We start from the raw sequence: 15,733 nt of genomic DNA on the forward strand, positions 1-15,733 counted from the left end.
CAGAGTCATGTATTCTTGCAAACTTTGTGCACACACATGCAGTACCATCTTTGCATTTTGTGAGGCAAATGCAAATTCACATACATGTTTCCAGTTGGACACAGAGTACACCCATAGCTTATAGACACTCAATTATTCACTCATCTCTGGCTAACTGGAAAACACACAATCACTTCCTTTTACACATGGCTAAACTGTCTGGGCATGTCTTGGCCCCTGCTTATGATAAGATGATATTTTGTCTTGTTTTCTCTACTGTAACAAACATACACCCTCATTTATTTACGTTCTAAGTTTCTAATTACGTTCATCTATTAAACATTTAATTTTCTGTTTAATTTAAAAGTGTGTCGAGACTGTATATGATGACTATCTTTTGCCATGTGCAACAGAGTCACTAACATATTCTTAATGTTTTCCTCTGAGACCTGGGTATGTTGACCAGTTTCATCAGACTTCTTGCTTGATCCTTCCAAAGTTGGTGTGATGTATTGGCCTTTTTTTCTTTTTTCTCTCTTCTTAAGGTTTATTCACACACTAGTTCCTCTCGACTGTGCAATTTACACTTTTCTCTTTGACATTGTTTTTTCCTCCTAAAACTGTTATCATACTGTTTAAATATAGAGCAGTATAGTTTCAAAAATAAGCCTTCTCATTATTTATTTTCATGGTATGCATCTACAGATCTCAGATTTCTTTTTAAAAACATTTGTGTTCTGAAGAAGAAAGGCAGTTGTACACATCTGGGATAGCATCAGGGTAAATGAATATTGAGAATTAAAGGTGCAATATGTAAGAATTTTACAGTAAAATATCCAAAAACCACCAGTGTTATATATTTTGTTCACTTGAATACTTACAATATCCCAAATGTTTGCAACTATTTGTAAATCTTGAGAAAATTGCAATTTTAACCAAGGCTCCGGGACATGTGAGTCGCCGCCTGTCAATTGCGTCATACCTGCGTTGCCCTCGGTTTCCGGTTTTATTTTGTAGAAACCATGGAAACACCAAAGACGCTTTAATATATTACATGTTTTAATAGACAAGAGAACAACTGATTTGATATATTTATAGACAGAAAACTAATTATTGTTATATAGCTCAACCTGTTTAGACTTATTGTTTAAATAAATTGTTTAAATCGCTCCAGCGGCCTCGTTCAGCTCCCACAACACTTGGTCCTGCTCTGCTTCATTCTACAGTAACATTAATAATCGCAACCATGAACATGATTTCCTCCCGAGTCCTATCCCAATTTTTTTCCACCGGCTGTGAGGTGAAGACCACATATCCCAAGATTCCGCGCTCAAACTTGCCATCATCAAGCTACGCCTTTGTTTTGAATAGGCCTCTAGCGACCTCTAGCAGACAGAAAATCTTACATATTGCACCTTTAAGTTTTTGAACAAATTCTTTAAGGTATTCCTATGTGTTAAAGCAAGTGCTATTTTCTTTTTTCTTAACTTACTGTTTGTGTTTGGGCTGAGACTCAGTTTGGGTCAGTTTCAACCAATCTGTCAATGCCCATTCTGCCTGTGTTTTAATAAATAGCATAGATTCTTTATTTATTTACTCATGAACCTCTTACATTGAATCTGCACTTTGTTGTTAATGATGGGAGAATTTGCGAGTTTCAGTCAGAATTCAGTCAGAGAGTGCGCGCATTGAAGAAAACTCTTTGTTTCAGCGATGACTAATCTGAATGCCTCTGACTGGCCATCACATTCATAAGCTCAACAGAAACATGTGTGATTGTTATAATGCTCAATGCTAGTGCTGCACAATCAACATGAAATTGCACTTAAACTGATTTGGCTTAGTGCGATTATGAAATTGCAAAGGCTGCGATTATTTTTTATGCACAGCTTGTCAATGAAGCATGGCTCTGTGATCAGTAGTAAATGCTGTTCCATCCGAAAGCACTGCGAGTTTGAGTCGCTTATAACGTGCATTTGAAAAAGCAACATGCGTCAATCATCTTTCCAAACATGAGAAGTATTTATGAACCTCTTGTCCTACAAAAGACAACATGTTTCACTCTAAACTCACTTCATAACATCAGTTGAGTGTTTGAAAACATCCTTCTTATATAGAATAAGGTACACAACATATTTCATAGTATTCTATACAGTAATAAAGGCTATGTCGATTAGCACTGAAGTATAAATATACTTTATTATCATAAAAATACCCAAGAAGGCTTGAAGAACTCAGATACCATATATTGTCGTAGTCGTGTGTTTATTAGTCATGTTCATTCAAAGCGTTTCAATCTTCTGTTTATTCAGCTACAGCGGTAGTATGATGCCCATAAGGATTTCCTGGAATGACATGCGTTAGATTGTACTTCTGCAGGCCATATTTGGAGTTTCTGCATGAGAGCGCCCTCTGGATTTCACTAAGCTGCGCATTAAAAAAAATAAATAAAAAAAAAATAACAGCAAGTATACTCACCATCATCAAGTCGATCTGGGATTACATTAAGAAACCGAAAAAACAGACAGACTAAATCCAGAAGAACTGCTGTAAAGTCTCCAAGAAGCTTGAAGAAACCTACCTCCAAAGCTAGCTGAAAAACGTACTCGGTTACTAACGTAACCTCGGTTCCCTGAGATACGGAACGAGTACTGCATATGGGAAAGGTCTCCTTTTCCCCCGTTACTGAAGCCTTTTTCAATAACGCAGTGTAACTGCATCGTCATTGGTTCACTCATAGAAAGTTGTTGAAATAATGACGGCGCAGCATAGCAGCGGGGCTTACGGCTATATAAGCAGGCATTTCGCCATAGGATTTCAGGTCATACGACTGAAGCGACGACACTGAAGCCGCAGCCTCGTGGCACGGCATGTAATGCAGTACTCGTTCCGTATCTCAGGGAACCGAGGTTACGTTAGTAACCGAGTACGTTCCCTTTCGATACTTCACTCGTACTGCTTATGGGGAACGAATTCAACCGCGCCGTGCCACGGCAGGGAACGACTGAACTTGTCTTGGACACCGTGAGGGAACCAGCGGACAAGCGAGAGGGCCGGAGCCGTTGAACCCATGTGTTACACTTGCAAGAGGGCAGCTAACTCCTGGGGTGGCATGAGGCGGAGCTCGATAGAGGCCACTGTATCATACCGAGAGGACCCGAGCTTGTAAGGTCGGGATATCCAAGTTATAAAATCTGACAAAAGTGGACGGTGAGGACCAGCCGGCCGCCTCACAGATGTCTCTAATAGAAACTCCACTGGACCATGCCCAAGAGGAAGCCATTCCTCTATTGGAGTGGGCTCTAACTCCTATGGGGCAGTTGAGGCCCATAGAGGAGTAGCAAAGAGCAATAGCGTCGACTATCCAACGCGAAAGACGTTGCTTTGAGACCGAAGACCCTTTGGTGCAGCCGCCAAAGCAGATAAAGAGCTGATCAGATTGCCGGAAAGGCTGTGATCGCTCAACATAGGTCCTCAATGCCCTGACAGGGCAGAGTAATTCCAGCTCTCGCTCGTCTGACGAGGGAGGAAGCGCTGAGAGGGAAATGACCTGTGCTCTGAATGGAGTCGAGAGCACCTTAGGAAACGTAGCCATGCCTAGGTTTCAGAACGACTTGAGTCGTTGGGCCCGAACTCAAGGCATGCAGGGCTCACAGAGAGGGCCTGCAAGTCGCCGACTCGTTTGACCGATGCTAGCGCAAGCAGCAGAGCGGTTTTGAGTGTCAGGGGCCTGAGGTCAGCTGAACGCAGTGGCTCAAAGGGGGGCCCTTTGAGAGCTCTGAGGACCAAAGAGAGGTCCCAGGTGGGAACGGTGAGAGGACGAGGTGGATTCAATCGCCTAGAACCTCTCAAGAAACGCGCCACAAGGCTGTTTCGTCCCACTGACTGGCCAGCGGTAGGAGCGTGAAACGCTGCGATGGCTGCTACGTAAACCTTGAGCATTGAAGGGGTGCGACCCATATCTAAACGCTCCTGGAGGAACGACAGTATCGTGATACGTCACACTCCACAGGGTCTATGCTGCGTGCAGAGCACCAGTCAACAAAGACCGACTCTTCTGGGCGTAGAGGCGTCTCGTGGACGGGGCTCTCGCCTGAGAGATGGTATTTAGCACATCCCCTGGGAGGTTTGGAGGCTCCCATCGAGGGACTAGAGGTGCAGAGCCCAGAGTTCTGGCTGGGGATGCCAGATCGTCCTGTTCGCCTGAGAAAGGAGGTCCTGTGTCAGGGGGATCGGCCACGGGGCTTCCGTGGAAAGCCTGAACAGCTCTGAGGACCAGATTTGGCTTCTCCAGAGTGGGGCCACTAGGAGGACTCTGTGCTTGTCTTCCCTGACTCGTCTAAAGACCTGAGGGATCAGAGCGATCGGGGGAAAAGCGTAAAGGAGGGTGCAGGGCCAGTCGTGGGCCAGAGCATCTTCCTCCTTCGAGAAATAAATTGGGCAGTGAGAGTTGTCTTCTGAGGCAAAGAGGTCTATCTCTGCCCTCCCGAAGAACTCCCAGATCGTGAAAACCCTCTGGGGGTGGAGCATCCACTCGTCTGAGGGGACGTTGCTCCGAGATAGCATATCTGCTCCCAAGTTTGTTCTCCCGGGTATGTGAGTCGCTTTGAGCGACTGTAACCTCGGAAACGCCCACTCCAGAAGACGTTTCGCCAGTGCGCATAAGCGGCTGGACGAAAGGCCGCCCTGGTGATTTATATATGACACCACTGTCATGCTGTCCGACTGGACTAGGACGTGGCGTCCCGTCAGGTGTGCCTGAAACGCCTGAAGGGCTCGGATCACTGCCAGCATCTCGAGGCAGTTGATGTGCAGATGGCTTTCCTCGCGAGACCACGAGCCGGAGGCCGGTCTGCCCTCGCAATGAGCGCCCCAACCCGTGTTGGACGCATCTGTTGAGAGCACCGTCCTTCTGGACACCGCCTGTAGGGGTACTCCAAGACTGAACCATACAGGGTTCGTCCAGGGTTTCAGAGCTGTCAAACAGGCCTGATTGACCCTGAGACGCAGGCGGCCGTGCCGCCAGGCGTGAGGAGGGACCCGAAACTTCAACCAGTATTGCAGAGGCCGCATCCGGAGAAGGCCGAGCTGCAGAACCGGGAAGGCGGAAGACATCAGCCCTAGCATCCTCTGGAAGAACTTCAGAGGGAGGTAGGCTCTGTTCCTGACTGAAGCCGCGAGCTGCTGAATGGCCAGGGCGCGCTCTGGCGAGACTACCACCGTCATACGGATTGAGTTGAAAACTGCACCCAGGAACGTGATATGTTGGCTGGGAAGCAGCGAGCTCTTGGCAAAGTTGACCCTGAGTCCTAGGCACTCCAAGTAGCTGAGGAGCATGGATCTGTGGAGTTCTAGCTCGGCTCGCGACTGGGCCAGAATGAGCCAGTCGTCGAGATAATTCAGAACACGGATTCCCATCTGTCTCAGTGGGGAAAGCGCCGCGTTCATGCACTTGGTAAAAGTGCGAGGAGTTAGGGACAGCCCGAAGGGAAGGACTGTATATTGGTAAGCCACACTCGAATGCGAATCTCAAGAATCGTCTGTGACGGGGGGCTATCTGGATGTGAAAGTAAGCATCTTTCAGGTCCAGCGAGCAGAACCAGTCCCCGGGGCAAATCTGCGTGAGGATCTGCTTCAGCGTTAACATCTTGAACTTCCGTCTCATGAGGGAGAGGTTCAAGACTCTGAGATCTAAGATGGGTCTGAGACCGCCATCTTTCTTGGGAACCAGGAAATAACGACTGTAGAACCCCGACACGCTCTCTGAGGGGGAGACTGCTTCTATAGCTCCTTTCCTCAGTAGAGTCATGACTTCGGCTCGGAGGACACGAGCGTCGTCCGTGTTTACTGAAGTCTGAAGCACCCCGCTGAAGCGCGGGGGCCTTTGGGCGAACTGAAGCGAGTAGCCCCGACTTATGGTTCCCAGAACCCAACTTGACACCCCGGGAATGGCTTGCAAGGCCTCGGCCCGCGTGACAAGGGGTTGTATGGCATCGGATGACGGACTGCCGGTCGGGGGCCCGTACACCGGAAAGAGTGGAAGAGGAAGTTTGCTCCTTCTTTGAGGAGGTAAAAAATGTTTTGCATGGACGCAACATTTGTGGGCCCAGTTAGCGCAACACTGAACATATCTCCCACGCCCGGAACTAAACGGGGCGGAGGGGAGACTGAATGAAGGAGCTTTTGGGGTGGTCCGGCCTCGGCGAGACTTAGCCCCATCCTCTTCCTTCCTGGCAGATCAGGAAGACTTAGGAGGCATCGGGTCCAGCGAAATCTTAGGCCGGGGTCCCTGACGTCTCGGGAAGGAGGAGCACTTTGCGGGGCGTGGGCGCTGGCGCTGTTCCTTGGGAGGTGCTGCCTGAGAGGTAGAGGGGGCAGTCTTGCTCTGCTGAGCCGGCGCAGGCCTGGGGCGGCTGGAAGCAGAAGCAGAGCTGGAGCGCTTGGGCAGGAAGTGTCGCATGGCTTGGGACGACTTCTGTGCTGCAGTGAAGCGTTCCGTGAAGCCCTCTACCGCTGGCCCGAAGAGACCGGAAGGAGAGACCGGGGCGTCCAAGAAGGCTGTCTTGTCCAGGTCCTTTATCTCGGTCAGGTTGAGCCACAAATGGCGCTCGAGCACGACCAGGCTGGCCATGGATCGTCCAATGGCCTGGGCTGTGGCCTTTGTGGCACGCAGGGCTAAGTCAGTGGTGCTGCGGAGGTCACGAAAGGCAGGTGCATCAATGCCGGACTCGTCCAGAGAGCGGAAGAGCTTCGCTTGGAACACCTGGAAGATCGCCATGGTGTGCAGCTCTGAGGCAGCCTGGCCTGCGGACCGTGCCCGTCGTCGTCATGCAGAGGGGCTCTGCATGTGCCACAAGAGTGGCGCGGCATTTGCAGCAACGCCGCCGCCGTGAAAACGGCGTTTGAGGGGCTCTTTTAGAGCGCCGAGGGCCGCTGAAAGCTCTTTTAGAGTGGCGAGAGCCACGAGAAAAAGCTCTTTAAGAGCGGCGAAAAAGCTCTAATAGTCGCGCCGGATGGCAGCAGGAGACGCGCTGAGAGGCGGCCGGAAGCAGGCGGCTCGAGAGCGGCGCTCGAGGCGGCAGTCTGCGAGGGCGCCGGCGCTGTCTTCGTCCGGCAAGCTCAGCTCAGTCCGCTGCAGGAGCCTCTTCGACGGCGGCGAGAGCTTCCTCAGAGCGGCGAAGGCTTCAGCTCGGAGATCAGCAAAGAGATGCGTTGTCGTCGCTGAAGGAGAGAGAACTGAAATCCTATGGCGAAATGCCTGCTTATATAGCCGTAAGCCCCGCCTCTCGATGCCGCGCCGTCATTGGTTCAACAACTTTCTATGAGTGAACCAATGACGATGCAGTTACACTGCGTTATTGAAGAAGGCTTCAGTAACGGGGAAAAAGGAGACCTTTCCCATATGCAGTACGAGTGAAGTATCGAAAGGGAACAAGTGTGCAAGTGTACCTAGGACAAAAACGGTTGTAAATTTATGACATTATTTTTAAAAGCATCCTCACTTTACAGCATTTTTACACAAGTGCCTAAAACTTTTCACAGTACTGTAGCTTTGGTGGTAGGTTTCTTCAAGCGTCTTAAAGACGTTGCAGCAGTTCTTCTGGATTTAGTCTGTCTCAGTTTGTTCTGTTTCTTCATGTAATCCCAGATGGACTCGATGATGGTGAGATCATATCTCTGTGTGGAGCTTCATATTTTTAATATATAAGTGTTATATAATATATAAATGATGCCTTCGTAGAGCATTTGTAACATCACAGCGCATATCCTGTGCAATGAAGCCTGTGAATGTCCTTGTAATTCGCTTCAACCTTTCCAAACTTTATGAAAGATTATTTTATGGAAGCTCAAAATTGAATCTGAAATTCTTAGAATTGATCCAGAATCGTTGGAGAGAGAATTGCGATGCATCGATTTTTTTCTTCCACCCCTAATATATACACACAGTGCTTAAATTTATTAGACCACCTGTCATAATATGGAGGATCTGTCAAAAACTTGTTTAAAACGAATTTTTATTGTCATTTATTATTTTATTTTTATTTATTTTTATGTACAAAATAATGTACTGCTGACAATAATGTATAATTATTAAAAATAATTACACTACGGGGCTGTTAAATGCTTGAATCTGATTGGTTGACGAATGTTCTAAGGTTACGTTTTATTATATACCAAAAGCACATACTCTCTCCTGCAAATATCTTGAAATTCAACATCAGAACAATGTTTTGAGGTATGGCAATCATAGTTTAAGCAGAATAATTGACTCCGGTTCATTGAATTATTAATTATTAACTAATTAATTACACATTTTTCTGTAATCGCACCTAACATTAAAACGTTTAACATATTTTTATATTGTAATTTCCATTGTTTATTTTTAAATGTGTTTAATTGCATCTTTTTTTATAGAACTATGAAAAGAGGCCAGTATCACTCATACCAATATTGCTACTACTGATATGTCTATTAAATGGATTTCCCCCCCAATTTTAGCTATTAATTATAGCCATTCAACATTATAGTATAACTGAAAGCCATCACTTTAATCATTTAATAGACTTTTAAAAATATAACTTTTAATTTAAGTGAACATTAAACAATCTTCTCCTAAACCCATTATAATAAATGTCACATTTAGCTGTGCTTTTAATATAGCAGGGCTCAACGCTAAGGATTTTTTCTACTGGCTGGGTAGGCTTGTTCAGATTTTTGCTTGACCTGCCAAAATTTTCACTGGCCTCTCGACAAAAAGAAAAAAAAAGAAAAAAAAAAAAGGTATTGTTTTAATTGTTTTTGACCCATGTAGCCTTGTAAACAGTGCTTTATAATTTTTGGTTAGGTCTAACAGAAAATATAGGTCATAGGTAGTAAATATACAGAAACTGAATATAGTAATCAAATGTAAAAACACTGCACAGTCTTCATTGTATAAATTAAATATAGCTTATTAAAGTGACAAAAAGTCTGTTCGCAGAGAGCTGCTTAACAGTGTGCAAAAAATCGTTAGCCCTAGATATTTGTTAATTTTGCTGCATGCAATAGTAAATTGCAGTGTACATTTCTGCGAATCTTTGATGTTTTTTACTCACTGCGAGTTTAGTCTCCTTTCTTCCCCTTCCACTCCACGTTACCACGCCTTTTTCAAAACTGGTGAGAACTAATCAGCGCTGAAATAGGGCATTCCATGACCCTTTAATTGGCTGACCACAAATTTTAAATTATAAGTGCACTCAGGAAAAAAAAAAAAAAAAAAGACTCTTACCAGTTACTTTATGTTATTTACCTTTTTAAATGCATTACTGTACCAAACAGATTTCCCTTGATTAACCAGTAAATCAATGTAGACCCACACTTAAAATTTGATTCAAAGCTTCTTACCCTTTTAGTTCATCAGCAATGCACATGCCAAACTGTTTGGTTCCCGTTTCCATAGATCTGCGTATCATAAGCCTGTATCGAGGCTCAAAAACATGCAGTGGGCAGGGAATGGTAGGAAATGCCATGGTGCAAACAAAGATGGGCACTTCCTGGTTCAAGCTGAAACAAGAAGAAAGTGCAAGATGCACACATGAACAAGAGACAATACCAATGTCCTGGCAAGCAACGGAGAACACTTACAATATAGATAACAAATAGCTATGTGATGAATCATTAATTTTTCAGGGTATAACAAAGATAACAGCCTTTGAAAAGTGGTTAAAATCTAGGTGTGTGTGTGTAGACATGGTACAGCAAAGGCCAGAAAAGTGTTAAAGGATTAGTTCACTTTCAAATGAAAATTAGCCCAAGCTTTACTCACCCTCAAGCCATCCTAGGTGTATATGACTTTCTTCTTTATGATTAATAAAATTGGAGAAATATGAATAAATATCCTACGCATCCAAGCTTTATAATTGCAGTAAACAGGGTTTACGAGTATGAGCTGAAGAAAGTGCATCCATCCACATCCACCCATCATAAACGTGTATTCCACACGGCTCCGGGGGGTTAATAAAGGCCTTCTGAAGTGAAGCAATGCGTTTGTGTAAAAAAAAAAAAAAAAATAATAAAAAAAAAATCCATATTTAACGTTAAAGTTATGAAGTAAAATATCTAGCTTCTGCTAGACTGCCTTCCATATTCAATGTATGAAGAAAGTGTAAATATCTTGCAGTTCAAAACGCTTACGCTACGTCCTACGCCTTCCCTATTCAACTTACGGAAAAAGAGTAACTGATGCGATGCCAGTTTACACTTTCTTCGTAACTTGAATACAGAAGGCAGTCTGTATTCCTCCCGGAGCCATGTGGAGTACACGTTTATGATGGATGGATGTGGATGGAAACACTTTCTTCAGCTCATACTTGTGACCCCTATTTACTGCCATTATAAAACTCAGATGCGTCAGGATATTTATTCATATTTCTCCGATTGTGTTAATCAGAAAGAAGAAAGTCATATACACCTAGGATGGCTTGAGGGTGAGTATATATGTTCTTGTTTGTTTGTTTTTGTTTTGCTTTATGCAATGCTTTGGCAATATGTACCTAAATATGTCATGCCAATAAAGCAATATGAATTGAATTCAATTGAGTAAAGCTTGGGGTAATTTTCATTTGAAAGTCAACTAATCCTTTAAGAAAACCACTATATCCAAAGCCAACTTACTTTGACAGTTCTTTCATCTCTTCTTCATGTACTTTTCGCCTTTCTGCTAACTCGTCACACAAGTAGCGCTGCAATACTTCTTCCATTAGAAAAGTTATGTTGTACGCTCTAGTGGCCAGATACTGCAGAAAAGAAAGATATGTGCACTTTGGATAAGTAAAGCATCTCCTCAATAACTAATCTCACTAAACTGACTGAGTTTTTGAACCAACATAAGGAATAACAAATAAAAAAAGCAAAACATTGATACATTTATGCAGAACATGGGTGAGTACATTTCCTTGAGGAGAGGAGAACAATGTATAGTAAAATTATTACATGTTAAACAATTTCATTATTCTCAAGTGTGTGATATCCACAGTTATCGAGGACCAAGCACCAATGGCTCATGCAGACAATGCAGACAATACAGTGATAAAACTGCCATGTGGTTTTTCTAATCCAAGACTAAAGGTGACTCTTTATGGAAGTATTATTTTATGTATTATGTATTTAATTGGACAGCAATACATTCAGTAATGTCTATCTAGAAACTTGACAAATGTGTCTTCAACTTCATTAGAATATATAAACATTATTAAAGATTATAATCAGAGATCACAGATTTCTTTAAAAATTTATTACAATTTCCTGTCTTTTGCTGCTAAATTATTATATTTAAAAAGTGATGTGACATGTAGCCAAGTATAATGTCCCATACTTGGAATTTGTGCTCTGCATTTATCCCATCCATGTGCGTACACACACACTGAACACACACCTGGAGCAGTATGCAGCCAATTTTTGCTGCGGCGCGTGGGGAGCAGTTGGGAGTTTGGTGCCTTGATCAAGGGTCTCACCTCAGTCGTGGTATTGAGGGTGTAAGACAGCGCTGTACATTCACTCCCCCCCACCAACAATTCCTGCCGATACTGAGACTCGAACCCACAACTTTTGGGTTACAAGTCCGACTCTCTAACCATTAGGCCACGACTGGCCCCAAATATTGTATTGTATTGTATTGTATTATATTATATGAATTATAATTATGTAGAATTCATATAAAATATTTATATAATTACTATATTAATTGACAATTAATATTTAGATTTGTATTTAAATTTACGTTCAGCGCTTCCAGGTTCTACGTCAGAACACCGGCTCAGTATTGGCCGGCCAATAATAAAGTTGTCGGCGTTCTGACATAGAACCTGGAAGCGCAGAATGTAAACATCATAGAAGAATGACACAGAAGAGAAGATATTGAATAAAGTCATTATTTTTGTTTTGTTTTTGCACACAAAAAGTATTCTTGTCACTTCAGAAAATTAAGGTTGAACCACTGCAGTCATGTGGACTATTTTAACAATGTCTTTAGTACCTTTCTGGACTTTGAAAGTGGTGGTTAAATTGCCATCTATGGAGGAGTCAGACAGCTCTCGGATTACATCAAAAATATCTTAATTTGTGCTCTGAAGATGAACAAACGATATGAGGGTGAGTAATAACAAAATTTTAATTTTTGGGTCAACTATCCCTTTAATATATAAAGCTTTTAAACAGATTAAGCTTACGTGTATTCTTTTGAGCTCTTTGTGAACCTAGATATTTTCATTCAGCTGCCTTCCAAAACCCTTATTCCTGGCTTGTAAATGTGTTTAAATTCATGATATTAACGAACTCATCTTCAACAGAGAAGTGAATTGCACCAGCTCTCTCACAAAAAGTGAATCAAACTGACACTCTCTGTGTGACTGTCATGACATTGTGTCACTTTCAGGTGTAAACACTCTAGAGCAGATATGCACCGTTCATGATTTTTCATGGCCAATTTCGATTTTTTTTTTTACAAGCAAATTTGCTGATTCCGATACCAGTTGCCAATTTTTCTTTAAGCAAATTTATTAGAATCCTCAATATTTGATTAATACACCTGGACTTAATATTATACTGAAACATTTTGAACTGCAAATTATAACTTTGAACTCATTTGAAATTGACCTATGACCTCCTATAACATGAAATACATCTAAATTTAAAATGATCTCATGGATGTGGCTGTTGTGGTTCATGGTCACATTGGCACCATCTGGCTGCAGTAAATTTGGCATATTCAAATGAATTTGACTTAATCCTTTTACATTTTTACCCGGTTTAAGTTCATATTGTCCGCCATGCACAACTGCCCTAAAGCCACCGGGCTAATAAATTGTGAACAGATATAGAAAATCTCGAACGGTGTTGCCATGGCGAGGGATTAAAGTAAGGACAAAAAAAGGGAAACAAAGTGTCTCATATCTTGCAAAATCATGCTTTGATTTAAATTGAGATTGTATGGTAATTGAACGTGGATGATTTTAAAATGAATGCACTATATTTCACATCAATATACACTGCTCAAAAAAAATGAAAGGAACACTTTTTAATCAGAGAATAGCATCAAGTCAGTTAAACTCCTGGGATATTGATCTGGTCAGTTAATTAGCAGAGGGGGTTGTTAATCAGTTTCAGCTGCTTTGGTGTTAATGAAATTAACAACATGTGCACTAGATGGGCAGCAATGAGATGACCCCCAAAACAGGAATGGTTTTACAAGTGGAGGCCATTGACATTTTTTCCCTACTCATCTTTTCTGACAGTTTTTTACTAGTTTTGCATTTGGCTAGGGTCAGTGTCACTACTGGTAGCATGAGGCGATACCTGGACACTACAGAGGTTGCACAGGCAGTCCAACTCCTCCAGGATGGCACATCAATACATGCAATTGCCAGAAGGTTTGCTGTGTCTCCCAGCACAGTCTCAAGAGCATGGAGGAGATTCCAGGAGACAGGCAGTTACTCTAAGAGAGCTGGACAGGGCCGTAGAAGGTCCTTAACCCATCAGCAGGACCTGTATCTGCTCCTTTGTGAAAAGAGGAACAGGATGAGCACTGCCAGAGCCCTACAAAATGACCTCCAGCAGGCCACTGGTGTGAATGTCTCTGACCAAACAATCAGAAACAGACTTCATGAGGGTGGCCTGAGGGCCTGACGTTCTTTAGTGGGCCCTGTGCTCACTGCCCGGTACCGTGAAGCTTGATTGGCATTTGCCATTGAACACCAGAATGGGCAGGTCCGCCACTGGTGCCCTGCCACTTTTCACAGATGAGAGCAGGTTCACCCTGAGCATGTGACAGTTGTGAAATGCTGCCTGTAACATCGTTCAGCATGACCAGTTTGGTGGTGGGTCAGTGATGGTCTGGGGAGGCATATCCATGGAGGGACGCACAGACCTCTACAGGCTAGACAATGGCACCCTGACTGCCATTAGGTATCGGGATGAAATCCTTGGACCCACTGTCAGACCCTATGCTGGTGCAGTGGGTCCTGGGTTCCTCCTGGTGCACGACAATGCCCAGCCTCGTGTGGCGAGAGGCAGGCACTCCCTGGAGGATGAAGGAATTGATACCATTGAATGGCCCTCATGCTCGCCTGACCTAAATCCATTAGACTCCATTAGGTCCATCTGACGCCACCAGGTTGCACCTCAGACTGTCCAGGAGCTCAGTTATACCCTGGTCCAGATCTGGGAGGAAATACCCCAGGACACCATCCGTTGTCTAATTAGGACATCCATCAGAATGCGTCGGCGCGTTCGTCGGCCAGAGGGTCGAAGAAAACATAGCCTATTTAGTTTCATTTTTATGTTTAAATATTAGACTACAGCCTAATATTAGTTTTTAAATTTCATTTATGTTGATTATGAAAAGTGAACAGCACGACTAAGATAGGCTAATAAGATGCGCAATATGTCGGGAGACATGCAGTGGGTCAGACGTGATTTTGACCACTTCATTAAGTTTTGTTTTGTAGTAAGCCTTTCTTTAAAGTGAATTTCGTTTTGTATAAATTGTATCTTAATTTTAATCAATGTTTTATCAACCAATTGCCTGGATTTAATAAATAGGAAGAAAACCAAGAATGTCGGGTGTGAATGTCATAATTAATAAGCTATTGTTGGTCGAACAATATATTTTAGTTGAACATTATCTGTAGACATCACAAGTACTGGAACCTAGCTGGAACCTTAAAATGATCATTAATATTCTTGTTATACTATTTCAGGTACTGAAGACTTTTATGCCCTTAAATTTATCTGATGAGCATGAGCGGAGTTAAATAATGAAAGTGATCAGCATGACTGATATTCAAAACGGTAAGCACGCGCTGCATTGTGTGTGTATCTGCAGTCTGCGAATTTATATGAAGAAATAGGCAGTTGTCTCCTTTACGCAGGAGCAGAATGGTGTGTTCAAATGCAGTTTTTTGCACCGACACGAGGCGACAACATAGTCGGCTTTCATCAGCGTCTGTTTGGTGTGTGATATTTTCCCCTACCAGTACATATTTTGGTGCTCTAACCCAGTGAAACTTTCACACACAGCATCTCATTTAATTATGTCAACACAACAAATGATGTGATAGGCTACTGGTCACAGAAAACGCAAATAACTGCAAATTTTACAGTCATAACGTGTTAATTTGTATGGTCGCCAATGGCAACCTCAGCAAAAATATCACTCACAAATTAATAAAACGGTCGAAAATGCGACCGTTTTAGGCGCAGTCTGGAGCCCTGCTGCTGCATTATTTTTTCTCTTTCATTTTTCTGGGGTGTCTTTGAATTCAGTCCTCTGTAGGTTGATATTTTCATTTCCATCAAACGATGTGGCATCCTTTTGTTCCTAACACATTACCCAGTTCATATGAGTACAGATATCCAGCATGACATTTTTCCCCATTTAGATCTGATGTGTTTTCAAAGTGTTCCTTTAATTTTTTTGAGCAGTGTATTTGTTTTCTGTAAATTATTTCTTCTGAATCTCACTCTCTCTTTCCTTCCCCTCCCCCTTAACCCTTTCATTGCGGTGTGCTTTTGTTTGCATTATAGGATAGGAAATCTCTTCCCTCTATAAATTTGAAAAACAAAATAAAGGCATAGAACCAAGGCAAGGCAAGGTTTATTTATATAGCACATTTCATACACAATGGTAATTCAAAGTGCTTTACATAAAACGGAAACAAATATATAAAAATAAAAATGGAATGCATAAGAAATAAAAATAACAATAAAAGCAGAGAAT

The 15,733-nt window shown here is 42.9% G+C and overlaps 2 protein-coding genes across 6 annotated transcripts in view; both read right to left on the reverse strand.

Moving 5' to 3' along the window:
* The window catches only part of LOC127514149 (uncharacterized), a 358,601-nt gene that overhangs the window by 311,149 nt on the left and 31,719 nt on the right, over positions 1–15,733 (reverse strand). The gene's annotated exons all lie outside the window — the stretch shown is intronic.
* lonrf2 (LON peptidase N-terminal domain and ring finger 2) overlaps positions 1–15,733 on the reverse strand; it is a 116,033-nt gene that overhangs the window by 24,371 nt on the left and 75,929 nt on the right. For 2 of the 5 annotated variants that reach the window (XM_051896412.1, XM_051896440.1), the window contains exons 8-9: positions 10,633–10,754; positions 9,364–9,522 (exon numbers count right to left, since the gene is read on the reverse strand). The exons of 1 other annotated variant lie outside the window; for it this stretch is intronic. In XM_051896412.1, coding sequence (XP_051752372.1) covers positions 9,364–9,522; positions 10,633–10,754 — 281 coding nt within the window. Of the gene's footprint in view, positions 1–9,074; positions 9,186–9,363; positions 9,523–10,632; positions 10,755–15,733 lie in introns of all 5 variants that reach the window. 2 more of the 5 variants (XR_007930551.1, XR_007930550.1) reach the window with 2 other exon arrangements.

The sequence above is a fragment of the Ctenopharyngodon idella genome, chromosome 1 (genome assembly GCF_019924925.1).
Source record: "Ctenopharyngodon idella isolate HZGC_01 chromosome 1, HZGC01, whole genome shotgun sequence".
NCBI classification, from domain to species: domain Eukaryota; kingdom Metazoa; phylum Chordata; class Actinopteri; order Cypriniformes; family Xenocyprididae; genus Ctenopharyngodon; species Ctenopharyngodon idella.